The following is a 16,912-nucleotide window of genomic DNA, read 5'->3' as shown; positions in this document are numbered from 1 at the left end:
AGATGAAGAAATCAATGGATGGTGGTTCTGATGGATGAGAGGTCAAACTGGAATAATGTGACATGTTCAGTTTCATTTTTTCTGGAAAAATACCAAGGCTCCAAAAAAACAGAAACTAAAAGGCACCATCACGACTTAATCCCTGGTCGTCTCAATGCAGGGATCTGCAAACTGTTTAGTCTCATGAGAGCGAATATGAAATCTGTTTTTGACATTTGGTCTTTGAAGTTCATCGCTGCAGTGTTTACACTGGGGAGTCATGGCGGCAGACGCTGCAGGTGAAGACGTACGATTCTATAGGATTACCTTTTATGACTAATATCATGTTGAGCATTCAGAGTAGTTAATAATTTACCCTCTGGGGACCGTGGATATACAGTATATGTCCAAAATGTCATGGCAAACCCAAGTGTTGGACGACCGACTGACAGACAAAAATGATCAAAACATAAACTATAGGTTCACTTGGAATCATGTGGCATTCAGGATCCATACCCGACTGAACCCAGCAGCTCTTCATGTGTTTTTAACAGGTTTGTTGTTTGTATGTTTTTAACTATGACTCAGGTGAGACAGTAACCCAAGGCGTAAACTGTTGTTGAGGCCGAGAGCGCAGCTGCTGAGTAATCTTTATCATTGTCACTTACGCCAATGAAAAATTGATTTTAATTTACTTTGCAGGGTTCACAGCATCGTGAAACAGCCAACGGCTACATTAAACTGCAGAATTACCCTCTAACCTTCCTGCCTCCGTCTCCTGTTCTCAATCAACCTCCGTCCCTGTATTTTTTCACCTCTCATGCCGATGGCCAGGTCTTGAGAATAGACACTTAACCCGCTCTCCTCTTATCGATCCAACAGCTCGTCTTTTCAGTTTCCCCACCTCTCGTCTCCAGGATGTGCATCATAACCCCTCATTAGAGTTACCTCTTTGCCCTCACTCACTCCTTTTGTCCTTTTTCCTCATCTGGATTTTCTAAATCACGACAATGTCTCGGTTCATTCGCAGCCCTCCTCCTCCTCCTCCTCCTTTTCTTTCCCCACCTCTTGGGTCCCTGGATGCTGATCATCCCCATGTCCTCGGAGTGGTCCGTCAGCTGGCAGTGGAAGCCTTGGTCCTGAAGAGTAGTTCTGATGTGGTTCCAGTTGTGTTCTGCCACACCGCCTCCAATGGCCAGGTAGTACACATGACCTGCAGCACGGGCGGGAAACGGAGGAAATGAGCAGCGATTACGGGGAGTAAGAGAGAAACATCGACAATGAAAAATCAGACAAATATTGACTTATGGAGAACGACAAATAAAACAGCACATAAAGTGATCAAAATACAAGGGAAGATAGAAGGATAGGTAGAAGAATACAACAGTGAATACAGCGGATATAAAGTATTGATGGATACTAGGAGACAGGACAATACAAAGAACAGTAAACAAAGAAATAAGATACAACACAATGACAGATAAGACGGATAAAATACAACAGTTAAAATGACAAAAACACAACAGTGATGGAATAACAGAGAGAGGGCGATCGATCAGTATCGCAGGCAGATATGAAAACAACACTCTCTCTCTTCCTCACCATTGGACTGTGGTGCCAGCGGCAGGTTGGCAGCTCCAGGCTCCAGTCTGCTCACCGTCAGGTCAGCCTCCGTCCCTCCTTTCTTATTCAGCATGCAGGTATACACGGTGGAGCCTGAGACACACACAGAGACACACACACACACACACACACACACACACACACACACACACACACACACACACACACACACACACACACACACACACACTCTGTTTATTCATGTCGCAGACTTCATAGGCCAACTTTAAAAGTGTGCCGTCTCTCGAAACAACGGCGACGGAAATCTCACAATAAAAAAAAAAAAGAACCCAAATTTGAAGTCAATCTTCGCTCCAGTTTGTAAGCTTTTGTGTGTCTCTGTATGTGCGTGTGCTTTGCAACTCAACTGCCACTTGCTCTTCTTCCACAACTTGCTGCTAAGGGACAACAATTATAAATCTCTGCCTCAGACAAGTGAACCTCGTCTTTTTGTAAGATGGTTTATGACCGAAATACGAAGCGCATCATAGCTGAGGACGTCACTGAACAAAACAGTCACTATGAGAATATCATCAAAATATTTTCCAAGCGAACGAATAGTGTATCTAATTACAGGAGATGAATTCCCGTCATCCGTTGGCCAAAGGAGCCAAAGGAGCCGGCGGCGACGGCGACATGCTAATATGCGTCGTGTCTCATCTGAACGAACGATTGCTGCGGTTTCGTTCTGTCACTGGTACTAAAGAAAACCGGGCGTAGATGTGTTGGCGAAGCATAGGTCGGCCTGCTGAGACGGTAAATGTTCTCGGGGCAAGTGTGACGGCTGTAAGTGAGAACAGGACGCACAAAAGGAGAGAGCGATGAACAAACAGACGGAGAAAGCGAGGTCGCGCGGCGTGTCATTTAAGATGTCGAAAAAGCTCTTGAGGATCTAGCTTCGTAGGTGGGGTGAGGTCTGCTTGTCTGACTCAGCGGAGGATAATAAAGTGTAAGTAGATGTTAGCAAAAAATAAACTTAAACTAAGCTTAAAGTAGCAATAGAGAAATCGTTTTTTGCTTTAACTTGTCCTTATGATGTAAATGTTGATTGCACAATGTAATAATAACACCATCAGCGTATCATTTGGTTCCCTATAAGCCTCACTTTTCACTGTCTGCCACCAGGTGATCTGGAAAAACGGGAACTTGGCACAAAAGGAAGTGCGTCGACCTTTGCTCAACCAAAACAGGAAGAGGATAGTGCTTTTGTTTCCCCCCCCCCGCTAGCTATCGATAGCTATCCCGGGTTCCCAAAGATAGATATATATTTGTTTCTGCAAGAATTTTCCTTGTAACAAGAAAACCTAGAGACATATAAATGTGATCATATGATAATGATGTTATTGATCACTTTGATAAACACTGACAGTCAGAAGTTTGGAATCAGCCGTTATAAGCAGGCACAGCTGTCAGTTTGTTGATTTTGAAAGGTTCCAGAATTAACCCTTTAAAAGACTATGAACTGGTATTTACTATTCGTGGTATTTGAGACTTTGTGGAAGAGTGGACTGTTTTGCTCACATGTTGGCATCTTGTTTAGTCTCCCTATCCATCTATCTGCCCTCTTCATTCTGTCAATCTTCTCTCCCATCTGTCTGTGCATGTGTGTGTGTGTGTGTGTGTGTGTGTGTGTGTGTGTGTGTGTGTATTCTCGCTGCAGCACACTGACCTGGCTTCTTGTTGACATCAGCAGTGAACAGCCAATCAGCCGCCTTCTTGGCATCTGGTCCAGTGAGATAGAACTTTCCAAAGTAGGACATGTCAAACACTGCCACTCCATGTCTACAGGAGAGGCACTCGCTCTTAATCTGAAATGAAAAAATGAACACAACTTCAGCCTGAAAGTTGCAGTTTACGTCCACGCCTTAACAAAATGCTGTCACTTCATCATTCATCATCATCATCTCATCCTATTAGACATTTGTGTGAAATTGTCATAATTATCATATGAATACTTGAGCTATGGCCAAACATGTTTTGTGAGGCGACAAAGACTGTTGACCACCAAAATCTAATCAGTTCATCTCCTGGCCTTCCTGAGATAAAAGCATCTTCCTCTCGTTGCCAAACGTGACATTTCTAAGATATTTGGAACCAGATCCTTGAAGCATAAGTTCATCACTGTAAATTAAAACTAATAGAGAGATTTTGACGTCGTCAAGGTTGTTGATTCTCCCCTTGTGATCTGCCTGCTGAGCTGCAGAGTTGGTTTGCTATGCACTAAACCTCACTAACTGTCCCCTCATCACTGTCGGTTGTCCATGATTGTCATTTCCCATGAGGACACATGTTCCCTTTCCTCCCGGGAGCCTTCAGAGAGTGTTCACACTCATCTGGTGACCCTGAGGGGGTTTTTTTGGCACCTAGGAACTAGGACAAAACAGGAAGCTGAATCTGATTGAATGACATTGTTCTACTAAATAACACACATGATATCTCTCTCACACACACACACACACACACACACACACACACACACACACACACACACACACACACACACACACACACACATCTTACCACGTCATGATGTGGAGGGAAGTCAAAGGTGTACTCTTTTCCCAGCAATTCGTTGTATTTGTAGTTCACATTCTTCTTAATGTCATAAGCCCCGTAGTAATCATAGTCTTTAAGCTTTGCAACAACAAAGACAAACAAATAGTTAAGAGGCTTATCAATCAACATGGCCGCCATGTGCAGAGAAGGACTAAACAATGGGCCAGATACTGTGTCGGTGTCGTCCATTACTGGCAGCGAGTCTGTTCTAACGGTCCCTATCCACCGAGCCTTGTGGAAGAATTTGCATCTCAATCGTTCGCGTCTTTCCAAGTGCCTATTGTCAATATGTGGCTGTAAATAAATCATTAGCGTGCACATGCTTGTGTACAGTATGTGTGTGTGTGTGTAGAGTCTCACAGGAGCGGGCCCGTCTCTGTTGAACCAGCCGGGTCTCTCCCAGCCATGTCTCTCCTGGAACACACAGCCCTGCTCCGTCAGCACCTAGAACAAACACGACACACACACACACACACACACACACACGCGCGCGAGAACGTTTAGCGATTAAGCTGGGAAATGGGGATGTTTTTTTAAAATCAAAAGCATATATTCACATAATTGCACAGTCATACATATAATCTAATAGTCAGCAATTTCATCCCATCAATTGCCAGAGCAATCACAGCGGCTGATTCTTGCTCATGTTAACTGCCGTTTTAAAGCAGCACTAATGGATTCGGTTTTTTTGTGCACAGCAGAAGAAGCTCCGACTCCAACACTGAAATATTATGAGCTCATAAAGTTGTACTGGGGAAACCTGCTAACAAACAGTTGGGTATTTACACATCAAGCAGATAATAATTCTGCGCAGTTTCATCACTGTAAGCAAACGCTTCATGTGATCCATTGTTTGCCTGGTACCATACAACATGATGGCCAACATGTGAACTGGCCCACATGTTTCATACCAACCTAACGATGATGAGAAGTGATGGTCAAACACTAGTTTAGCAAAAACTATAATATAGTCCACTTGTTAATTCTTGATTTGTTGAAGATATTTCGGCGCTCGCCATCGTCCTTAAACCTGACAGTCGCCCACAGTCAGTAGGTATGTTCTGCTATGCTCTCCTCTTAGCAGGCAGCTAGCTGTCTCTTGCCAGAGCTTCCCACACCGAGCTATATTTACCACCCGTGCTACCGAGGTGGAGAAAACGTGTGAGCAGCAGTGTCAGCGACGGCCTGTTGGTACTCTGAAATAATGCTGCGCTGCGTCCTAAAAGCAGACAGTCTCATTACTTGCACAAGGGCAGCTAGTCAGAGGCCTCGAGTCCCTCTTAGCCACAATGCATAGCGTTGTGATTAGGAAACAAGAGCCAGTATGGTGAACGAAAAAAAACTCCGTTGAAAAATAATAATTAGAGCTTTTCTGTGTTGTTTCCTTCTTCCATCCGCCAACTGCCTACATTTATGCGAGGCTCTCCAACAGTAGGAAGGCTAGTTGCTAGGTGATGGCCCTTGACGAGCGATGAGCAGGGGTCTTGCAGCCGAGGGTTGGACCGACCCAGTCTCACAGGGACTGTGGTCTCCTTCGAGCTACAGTCCGTCTACCTGAGAGCAACTCATTTGAGACTTTTTAGTGCTCTATACTGTAGCTGAGCCAGCATCAAATCTGTTGCCGTAATTACACTGATAACATAATAACACCTGATCCTGCACTTGTTAAGCAAATGAAAGTATTTAGCGCTGGCAGGAGAGAGCTGTACTGTAGTAGTGAGGACTTTAGTCTCGATGGTACAGTTGTGTACAACAGGACAGAAGATGTGCCACAGCTGCGTGTCGACACAATCCATTGAGCTCAATCAGCTCATACGTTTCACATTAAAGGATTTCATTTTTGCTATCGAATCAAAGGGTACCAGGATTTGGCGATCAGCAGGGTGAACGTGATGAAACTGCTCTTCTTGAGAGTTGATGCCGATAGTGGCATTTACAGCACTCAGCCGGCGCCTGGTCTTTAGAAAGAAATGTTCCGGCGCTTTGACGTTGGTCATACGTCACCAGTGTGTTGCTCTTAAGAGAGGTGGAGCTCTCTTTAGAAACCCTCAAGAGCTCGACAGCGATATTTGCATCATGCTATAATGACATATATCTTTGTATTGTTGACTTTTTGGAATTCTATTTGCATTCATTATGGATACACAAGCTACTAATTGGAAAAAAAAAACATTTTAAAAAGTTGCCATCCCTTCATGTCTTTGCTCGTTCTGTACAACATCTCAAAAAAGCCCTTTGGGGAAATCCGGTTAACTATGCATGAAAGGTGTCAGGGAAGCTAAATAAAACAAGCTGCAAGTAAGCAGGAGGCATGATCTACAAAATACATTGACAACATTGCTAATGCAATCTGTGTGACAGTAATCTGTTCTGAAAGAATGCCCGCATGCGTGAGCCGGGGTAGAAACTGCAACAGTTAAAAAGGTAAATGAAGTCTGGAACAGGAAAGCGAGGCTAAGTGGGTCATTAATGCATAAAATATGGTGGCGAGGCCCATTAAGAGTTTGTGTCGGGATAAGGAGAGAAAGGAAGCCGAAAGACATCCGAGACCAAGCTACCGAAGCTAAGTGTATCATTTATAGTCAAGTTGGCAAGGATCGCATTAATAAATGTAGCTGCTGGGGATGCGTTACACTGCTAACTCCGGTACGCCTGAGCCTGAATCAGCTATTTGCCTTCCGATTTGAGCAGAGAGGACATGAGGAGAGAGAGAGAGCGAGGAGGAGACGGTCTGTAAACATACTGAGAGAACCGACAGAGATGGAGTCAGAGTTTGACAGATGATATCTTTGCAAACACTTGCGTCACCATTACTTCAGGACTAGCTTGGCAAAAAATATCCAACGATAGACACGGACGCATACGCGCTCTTGTTCTACATCCCCATTTGCAAAATTTTTAGCATCAGCAACTGACTCAATTCAGCGGCCTACTGCTCACATCCATGCACACATAGATGTTGAAGTCCGCACAACCTGGGATCCGGCTGCATCGTTTGGATGTTGATATTTACTGTCTCAATTATCCAATCGGATGCATCGGTCCCAAAGGTTAAGAAGAAACAGCGGCGCCTCTTTTTTTCCCTCACACAGAAAACACAGATTGGAACGAGAACAAAGACAGTGACAACCGCAGGAAGAGAGAGAGAGAGAGAGAGAGAGAGAGAGAGAGAGAGAGAGAGAGAGAGAGAGAGAGAGGGATAAACAGACATTAAGTATGAATAGGAGAGGAAACTGTGTTGGGGAGGATGTCAAAAAGAGAGAAGATGAGAGACACATGAGTGAAGGCCGTGGGTAGATGCATGGGGAGAAAAAAAAACCGGAGTGGAATGAAAGGCTTAAGGAGAAAAACGAGAGAAGGAGTGAGTCACACAACCTCTAAAAATATAGGGAGTGATCAAAGAGGACTGGTCAGGTTATATGGCAGCAAAGACGCTCCTGTGACTTTAAGAGGTGAACCGGTTTCATCTATGTTAGGAAACCTCGTCGATATGGGTGCAGGAAGCTGCCCCCCCAGCTTTGCTCAAGCCAAAAGGTGTCTGTCTGTCTAAATCCTGAGAGACACACAACACTGCCTACACCTTTTCACAAAAAGTAGAAGCCCTGCTTACCTAACGCAGAGAGCTTCAACAGCGCCAAGGTTATTCTTAATGTTTATCAGATCGAGGAAAAGAAAATATATGTGAATACGGTTTCATAACATCGCAGGGAGAGGTGACAGGGTAGAGTATTTCTGCTTTCATTTGACTAAATCAGACTTTACTTCTGTAATATTCACACAAACACTGTATACTGTGTTTGTGTGAATATTTAGGATTCGGGACATTCAGGAAAAGAAATACAGGAACAACCTTCATTCAATAGAACAGGGACAGACAAAATAACAAGAGAACAGTCTTTGTGGAGTAATTGTGTGTATTGTCTGTTATCTAAGTACAACATGTTTCAAAATGAATGAATAGTTCATAGTTCTTTTCATTCCTATTTTCTATATTTTTTAAAGTAATAGTTAGAGGAAAAAAGGAAAATGTCTTTGCTATTAAACTTATGGTGACTCATCAAACCACAGTTGAAATGAGTGCGACTAAATAACAAGGAAGACGCACATCGGGGTTGTTTCCTTGAACTCAAGAAACTCAAGTTTGACTGCTCATCTACCTGATGAAAAGGGTCCTTCCTCATGTTTCGGCTGGCCAGCGGCTCATCAAAGGGGAACACCACGGAGTAGTTTTTAGCATACGACTCATGGCTCCTCTCTCTGATCCAGCTTGTGTTGTCTGTCAGCGAGTTGTGGAAACGCCTGAGACGGGAGGGAGAGGAATTCAAAAGATTAACGCTCATTAAAAGCCACAATCACTCAGACTTCATTAAAACATAATCATTCTGGCTCCTGCTGTCCTTTCATGAAATGCCAAACAGAAACTCAAAGCCATGTTCTGCTTAATAGAGTGGCGCCATACCTATGAAACCTCCTGTGATCCCTGCTCAAATACTTTTAAGTGTCACCTCTGTAGGTTTGTGGACAGTCTTCTTGTGCATTGATGTACCTGATGTCGTAACCATACATATCCTTTTCAGGGCGGCCATGTATGATCCAGTGAGCCAGCTCTCTACCACAACCACCTCCCAGCATCATGCCTGACAAAAACACAAACACACAAAACTCAAATTCACATGTTAACTAATGCTGAAACAAGTAAGTCAACAACTCGAGCCAGGGAGGTTGAAGTTGTCTCGACAGGAATCATCGTATTGACCAGAAGGAGGCGGCAGACGGAGGAAGCTGTCGACGGAGCGGAGGTGCGGCTGTGGCACAGCATCTTGGTGGGCGCTGTGGCGGGCGGGGCAGTGTTCTACCAGTTGCTACCCAAAAGGCATTGAGGGGAGTTGGGTGCCGGGGCTTTTGCTGGCCATTCGCTTCAAGATACTCTCAAACTCTGGAGTGAAAAAAAAGACAGAGGAGCCACCAAAACCCTCCTGGAAGATGCTGAAAAAGGCCTTGCGGAGGCCGTGGATCCAGAAGGAGAAGCCGTGGAGCAAGTCTGGGGCTGATCACCCCCCAGCTGGGTCACCAGGGCGAGGGTGTCTGATGATCAAAGACCTGGAACCCCCGATGACCCCGGGTTCATCACTGAAGACAGGTCCGAGCAGCACCAGAGAGTGTTCTCTACAACTGAGTTCTTGATTGAGTGAGATCGGGTTTTGATTTAAGGGCTGCAACTAACAATTATTTTCATCATCCATAAATCCCTATTTGAATATTCATCTCAGACGAGAGAGAAACATTACAGACAAATGACCTGCTGATGAAAATGATTGTTAGTTGCAGAATCAAAAACAGTTCATCACAGATTACTGCACAGGCACACGTTGTTAAATGAACAAAGACCTGGCCCTCTCTTCCATTCTCTCTCTCTCTCTCTCTCTCTCTCTGATTGCCTGGAGGACCGTGAGTGCGTCTCATTAATTTTCCTCTATACATCATATATGACCTACAGAGGATTGTTTAGACCTTAGTTCCATCATTTGACCCTTGCTCACGGCTGCCCCTGAGCAACGTGACCTCATCAGCCGAACGGAGCGGCTGCAGCTTTGTTTTTCAACCCGACCAACAAGCAACACTGGCAAGTCAATATTTTACCCATCCGGTCCCCAAAACTGCTGGGTTAATGAGCTGCTCCCTTTTAGCAACCCCCTTCTTGTGTTGCGTTGCTGGTAATTTGCATGCATCGTGTGCATGTTGCGTGCGCGTACACACACACACACACACACACACACACACACACACACACACACACACACACACACACACACACACACACACACACACACACACACACACACACATCAATATGCAGCAGCACGACCAGTGTGTCCTTGCATCCCTCCTTCATCCCTCCTTCTCCATCTCTCACAGCGTGCCTCCTCCCTTTATCTGTCATCGCTTCACTCATCTGCAGACACTGTCACTCTGGGCCAAGCCTGGATGGATGTTTGAATGGCGAAATGGGCGGATGGGTGGGAGCGGGGGGGGGGGGGGGGGGGGGGGGTAGAGAGACAGAGGGAGGGGGGGGGGTGATGGAGTTCTCCTAAGACTATGTGGAGACAACCAACAAGGCGAGGTGGCACTGATAAATGTCGCCAGAGATAACCACACTGATGTGTGAGCGAGTTATCTACGTGTGAACCCTTATGCTCGGGCTTCCGCTCGTCTTATTGTCCCTCCTCTCTGCCATTGTGCTTCCCCTCCACTTCCCCACTATCGGCATCTTGCTCTGTTACCGTTCGTTGGTGGTGTGCAAACATTTGTTCCTGTATGTGTCATTTTCTAATCGCTCCCCGTCCTCTCTCCTGTATTGCTCTCAAATTATTTTCTGACATTTACAGTGATGCCGCTAGTGAATCAAAAAACGCCTTAAAGAGGGAGAAACCATTATTATATTCATCCTTCTGTACCTTAGTCATGCCTTGGAAGCATGTTTTGCAGGGGAAGAGACATTAAGACATTGATCAGAGTTGGCATCAACTCTGATCCTTATTAAAAAAAACTGCTAAACAATAATTACACAATGCATCTCATTTGTTAAATGTACAGAATTAGTACCATAATACCAATGAAGGTGCTCAGTATTATGATTATCAGCAACATGGTGACATAGTGCAGAGGTGCAGAAGATAAAAGCAATTAAATGCCCTCAAAAGTTCACCATGATGGTTCTGACACTAAGAAAGAAGTAACTTAAGGTTGCTAAGTAACAAATGCAACTTCTACAAGTAAGCAGAGTTACCGATTGCTTGGGAAACCAGACTGAACTCCAGCAAGTAAAACGAAAAACAACGGAAGGGTCAAAAAGTTACCGAGCACTCAGTGACGGATATTTTTAACGTGAATCCGTCGACTTTGACCCCGTGGTTTCTGAATTCCCCCACTTCTCTCGCTCTGCCCTGAGCCAAACAAGCTGTGTGAGTTCATGTGTGTGCATGCGTTTCTGTGTGATGGAGCGAAAATGACAGAGGACTTTTCCCGTGCCAGAGGGACGAAGAGGCCGGGGGGGGGGGGGGGGGACGGACGAAGACGTGTAAAAAGAGAAGGGAAAAGGGGACAGCATGAGGAAAAGACACTGTTGAGCTCCTGCTTTGATAAAACCTAGAATGTTTTGTTTGGGTGTGTGCATGCTGAGTTCAAGCGTGTGTGTGTATGTGTTTGTGTGTGTGTGTGTGTGTGTGTGTGTGTCAGGCAAGGCGTTCGGAATAGCCTTGCTGTGCATGGCTGGTGGAGAATCCTTAATAACCACGTGTGATACATCGTGACGCTGGGCCCATCTCAATGAGCTCGGTACCAGCATGACGCATCACAACTAGAGGACACAACATTTGATCCACCTCCATTCAGATAGGGTAGTTCCATTTTAATTTACATAAAGTAGAAGAAAAAGAAAACAATACAGCATGGGTCTTCATAGCATTAATTATCTGGCCACAGTTTTTCTGATATATCATTTCAACTATAACTGACCAAAAAATAGTGTAAAATTGCCACAAGAATTTCCAGAAGCCCATGCTGATGTCTTCAAGCGCTCGTTTTCTCTGACCAACAGTCCCAGACTCATAAAAACATACGATGATACATAACAGTGAGAGCCAGCGAACCTTCACATCCGAGACACTGGAACCGGCACATATCTGGCTTTTGTCCTTAAAAAGAAAATGCAAATAATATGTACAGCACAGCGTGAAACCGTAAGCAACCCAGGTCCAATCAATAAGGTATGAGGCAATATGTATGAGGGTTAAAAGCTAGTAACAGCTCAGGGACAGCAGCGTGTGAGCCCTCGTTAACCTGGCAATAGATAACGAGATACCAACTCGCCTACAAACGCGACGAGGGACAGGATGAGCTTCTCCTGGATAAGTGGTTGAGGAACGAGAGAGCAAGAAAGAATGTGCTCAACAAGGATACATCAGTTTGCATCCAACGTACAACAACTACACTTCTGAAGCAGAAAGCAACAGAGAAGGAAGGTGTGTGTGTGTGTGTGTGTGTGTGTGTGTGTGTGTGTGTGTGTGTGTGTGTGTGTGTGTGTGTGTGTGTGTGTGTGTGTGTGTGTGTGTGTGTGTGTTGAAACCACTGTATGCTCACTCATTAGAGCTCCAACCCTCTTGTCTTAACAACTTCAGAGCTCGACCCTGGTGGTCTTTTGCTCTTATGCACGAAAAAAAAAAAAAAGCTTTCTCTCAACCGTCTGTTAAAGCTGATGGCGATTACTTTACCCTTTACGCCCCCTCTCTCTCTGTTTTCAGACTGCTGAGATGCTCACATCCCTGCCTGTCTAATGTCAAAGGTAAGCTCATCTATGAGTGAAGTAATGGAGTGACTTAGGTTGTTGTTTTTGTGTGTGTGTGTGTTCTCTACGGATAAAGTCCTCCATTATTCATTTGTTTGTGAGCGTGTCCACAGAGATTGGTGAAGGCTGGGTCAAAGTCTGGGTAAAACACTCTTCGGCCATTTCTCCAGGCTCGTTTTCTTCCTGCTTACAGTGCCATGCACTGAGGATTGCTTAGACCTTCCTAGCTCCATCATTTCATGGTTCCCTCAAGGGAAAAGCTCTACACCACAAAGTATTTGAACGCATACAACTGTGAGTGATGCGTAGCATTTGTTGAAGACGTTGAGGTCTTTCCACGCCGTCATCCTCGTGCCTCCTCATTCATCTCCCCTCCCTGTTCTCTTCTCGCTGTAAAACTCCCCCCCCCCCCCCCCCCCGTTCTTTCTTCGATCTTTACGTCTCTGCAGCACTTACCAGCACTGTTGAAGCCACAGCCCAGGAAGAAACCTCTGACCTCTGGGGCTTCCCCCATCAGCGGCTTGTGGTCAGCCGTGAATGATTCTGAAAACAGACAGTGAGAGAAAGGTGATTAAAAGTGGCAACGAATGTAACAAACACAAGCGTACCACAGAGGTGAGACTGTTTCTCATACAATACTTTTACTTTGTGTAAAAGACCAGAAACATTAAATACGTCACATTTTTAAAGTAAACAGCCCAACACTGGTAATAACAATGACCTACTAACCTATATAAAGCAAGGAGGAAACGTACAACCTAAATGGAAATATATCACTTTATCTGAGTTTTATGCAATACTGTGGGAGCTGTTCGGGGGACACAGATGACTTTTTTTCTTTTGCTACATGTGATCATTCAGGGAGTTATCAAATGAATCAATCTACACCACATGCAACACTAATGAAGAAAGGGTTTTTAAACATATTCAATTCAATGTTCAATATGGTCCTCTTGGTCCTCTTGGTCCTCTTGGTCCTCTTGGTCCTCTTGGTCCTCTTGGTACTCTTGGTACTCTTGGTACTCTTGGTACTCTTGGTACTCACGGTCCTCTTGGTACTCGGCTCATGGTCCTCTTGGTCCTCTTGGTCCTCTTGGTCCTCTTGGTCCTCATGGTACTCGGCTCATGGTCCTCTTGGTCCTCTTGGTCCTCTTGGTCCTCTTGGTCCTCTTGGTCCTCTTGGTCCTCATGGTCCTCATGGTCCTCTTGGTACTCATGGTCCTCTTGGTCCTCTTGGTCCTCTTGGTCCTCTTGGTCCTCTTGGTCCTCACGGTACTCACGGTACTCGGCTGCTCTTTCACCAACGACACGGTTGAGAGCTCAGTGAGCTCAATGCTCAACGCTCAGCGTGGTGTAAACACTTGAAATGAAACTAAAGACAGCCATAATGTGAGAGTCATAGCCGAGGAGATGCTTTGCAACAACTCTGATGAAATCCTCATTTTTATCTGCATTTCATCTGCGGCTGAGTCTCCTCTCCCTCTGAGCTACAGTCTTTCTTCTCTACATTTCATCTCTCATTCTTTACATCTCTACTTATGTACTTTCTTTCGCTCTGTGGATCGCTGCTATCTCAAATTCAAATTTTCTCTGTTCATGCGTTGCAGATTTATTCCGTCTTCCCCCTTCTCCATTCCTCTGTTTTTCCATCTTCCTCTGGTCATTCATGTGTGTGTGTATTTGTGTAAATGTATGTTTCAGTTATCACTTGTTTCCCTTCTTTTTCTGCAAACAGCTGCATCACACTATGATGATGAAAAATCCAATTCAACACAGTAACTCTTCAGGCTGCACAGCTACAGACCGGCTCACTCGATATTGCCCGGACGGGAAGTGAGGCTTGAGCTAATCAAAGTATCTCTACAAACACGACACATGGTCCGCTAGGTTCAGTATTCACGAGCTAATGTAATAGCGGAGCGTTGCACAAGATATCTTACAAACGGATACATTTCAGTTTTAGATTAGAATGTGTCCAATTTAAGAAGTGTCATGAAAGTTGTTTGTTCCCTGCTGCACTGCATAATGTTCTAAGCAATTTGCAAGAAAGGGCTTGCAGGATTTTCAGAAAAATGTACGACTCTGTGGAACTGGTGTGTGTGTGTGTGTGTGTGTGTGTGTGTGTGTGTGTGTGTGTGTGTGAGTGAGTGAGTGAGTGAGTGAGTGAGTGAGTGAGTGAGTGAGTGAGTGAGTGAGTACCTGGTCCACAGACAGTGGACTTGATGCCAGTCTGCTCCAGACCAGGAACTCTGTTGATGGCACCCTCAATGTGTTGCATGAATATATCCCAGTCCAGGTCGAACAGGCTGAAGGCAAAATCATCAGACACCTGGGAAATAAAATACAGCAAAAATGAGTTTGGATGTTTTTAAGATTTCACATATTTTTACACAAAAACATCCAGATTCTAAAACTGGTTTCACATAGATTTTATGTTCCATGTAAATAATGCATCTTGCTGCAAAAAGATGTTGATCTTCACAGAAGGGTGTTCTTACAGGGAGCACATCTTCCATTGTGACAGAGTAAAGAACAGTTGTGAGGAAATGCAACTTGTGAACTTGATGCATCTCTCTGTGAACTCACTACAAGCGGCATTTGATACGATTTTATTGTAAAAATATTTATCATACCCACTTTAAAAACCAAAAGTACTCAGCTCTGTTGTTTCCTTGTTCATATTTCCCACACAGTGAATCCACAATACTTCAGTGGATTGTTGGATGTTCAACGTTGTTGCACCACCTCAAATGTGCTCTTTTTCCTTCTTCTCCCTCAACACTGTCCAAGTCACCACATGTGACCGTAGACCGCTAACTGTGGGAGGAAGTCACACTCGCTGGAGCCACAGCACAAACCCCTAACATCTGTTGAATCGACTCTTTCTCACCAGGGACTCAACATGTGTCGAATCCCTCTCAGTTCCCTGTCCAAGCTTTAAATTGCTCCCATCTGGACCTCTGCGACTCCCTCCTTGTCGGCCAAAAATGGAGCCTTTAGCTCCTACAACTCAAGCCGCTCGGTGCCGAACGCCCTTGCTTTAAAATTCTCCCCTCCTACACTAATCTGACTGACTAAGGGCGCTCAAATTGAAAAGCCCATCACAACAGCTTGTGCACTCTGAGATTTTATCGGTCTGGCATTTCTCCCTATATCCTGGTATTGATCTGGTCACCCCTCCTCTTGAACTTCTCCATCTTGGTTCCTCAATGGTGAAATTCAGTCTCTTACTTTCAGAGAGTCAGTGCAGACATATCATTCTGGATGACAGCATCAACACAAAGTCTAACATCTTAAATAGAAGTGATTCTGAGACTTGCTGAGGGAGAAGATAGTTCCTATGGCTTACAATTAGTTTGGATTAGGACTTGAATGTCACAGGGATGTGAACGCTGACAGTCGCTCCTTTCATGTGAACAAAGAGTTTCTGCATTATTACCAAGCACCGACACTCAACCGGAGTGTCTGAGGAGCAGTGCTCTTTGTCCTAGACGCCACACTTCTCTCAATCCCTCCCAAGCCATCGATCGCGCTCATCTTCACTCAGTAGGCATCCTCTATTCTCCCCGTCTCCCTGCTAATTCTCCTTTCTGTAGCTCCTCTTTCTTCCTCCATTCGCCTCAAGACATCAAAGCAACGCTCAGCTGCAGAGCGAGAACAAAAGAAGCTGCTTCTGCACAAAGCAACCCTCTAAAATGTAAAAAACACAGAGGAGTCTGTAGACAGGCAGGCAGACGTGAAGTCATGAAGTTAATGTTATCAGTGGCCTGCAAAAACCCTGCCTGATAACTTTTATTAAAGATTGAGATATCTTCTGTAAATGTATTTCATTGCAAGGCTCATTCTGAAACATCAACAGGTTGAATAGAGCCATCTTTACTTGTTATTGGTATGAATCCAGGATTGCATTGCATATAAGAGCACAGATTTAAAGAATGAATAGATAAATCAAACGACGCATGAGCAGTGAAATGTTTTAGAACAGGAAAATGAGCAAAGATGCCTGCCACCGAACCGGCCAGCCTAGTTAACATTAACACGCTGCTCTAAGAACCCGTCCTTGAGAGACAGTCCACATCCATTAACCTGTCGATGTAAAGGTTTATATAAAGATCATCAAGTCAACCGCCCCTTTAAAGAGTCCATCTGTGCCTGAAAGAACAGCCTGTACGATTACTTATTGAACTACAATCATTTCACAGCCTTTTGTGTTTTAAACAAATGTTTAAGTTTTTATATTCTAATAAAAGCAATTTCACCAGGTGAAATATATATATATATATATATATATGTATATATATATATATATATATATATATATATATTGTTGGTGGTGCTAAAAGAGCAGCTATGGGGTTTGTTAAAATCAATGGGTTTATTGCCTTTGGAGCGTTCGCTATGCTCATCAAT

The 16,912-nt window shown here is 44.5% G+C and overlaps 1 protein-coding gene across 3 annotated transcripts in view; it reads right to left on the bottom strand.

Moving 5' to 3' along the window:
- The window catches only part of sardh (sarcosine dehydrogenase), a 35,498-nt gene that overhangs the window by 10,018 nt on the left and 8,568 nt on the right, over positions 1-16,912 (bottom strand). For all 3 annotated transcript variants that reach the window (XM_068705843.1, XM_068705845.1, XM_068705844.1), the window contains 9 exons: positions 14,702-14,831; positions 12,959-13,045; positions 8,705-8,795; positions 8,316-8,457; positions 4,519-4,602; positions 4,123-4,236; positions 3,272-3,410; positions 1,582-1,695; positions 1,045-1,192 (listed from right to left, as the gene is read on the bottom strand). In XM_068705843.1, coding sequence (XP_068561944.1) covers positions 1,045-1,192; positions 1,582-1,695; positions 3,272-3,410; positions 4,123-4,236; positions 4,519-4,602; positions 8,316-8,457; positions 8,705-8,795; positions 12,959-13,045; positions 14,702-14,831 — 1,049 coding nt within the window. The remainder of the gene's footprint in view (positions 1-1,044; positions 1,193-1,581; positions 1,696-3,271; positions 3,411-4,122; positions 4,237-4,518; positions 4,603-8,315; positions 8,458-8,704; positions 8,796-12,958; positions 13,046-14,701; positions 14,832-16,912) is intronic.

Source organism: Cebidichthys violaceus, unplaced genomic scaffold (genome assembly GCF_023349555.1).
Source record: "Cebidichthys violaceus isolate CVI_PGR_0920_01 unplaced genomic scaffold, fCebVio1.0.p SCAF_12, whole genome shotgun sequence".
Taxonomy (NCBI): Eukaryota; Metazoa; Chordata; class Actinopteri; order Perciformes; family Stichaeidae; genus Cebidichthys; species Cebidichthys violaceus.
This window is presented reverse-complemented; position numbering and strand designations above follow the sequence as displayed.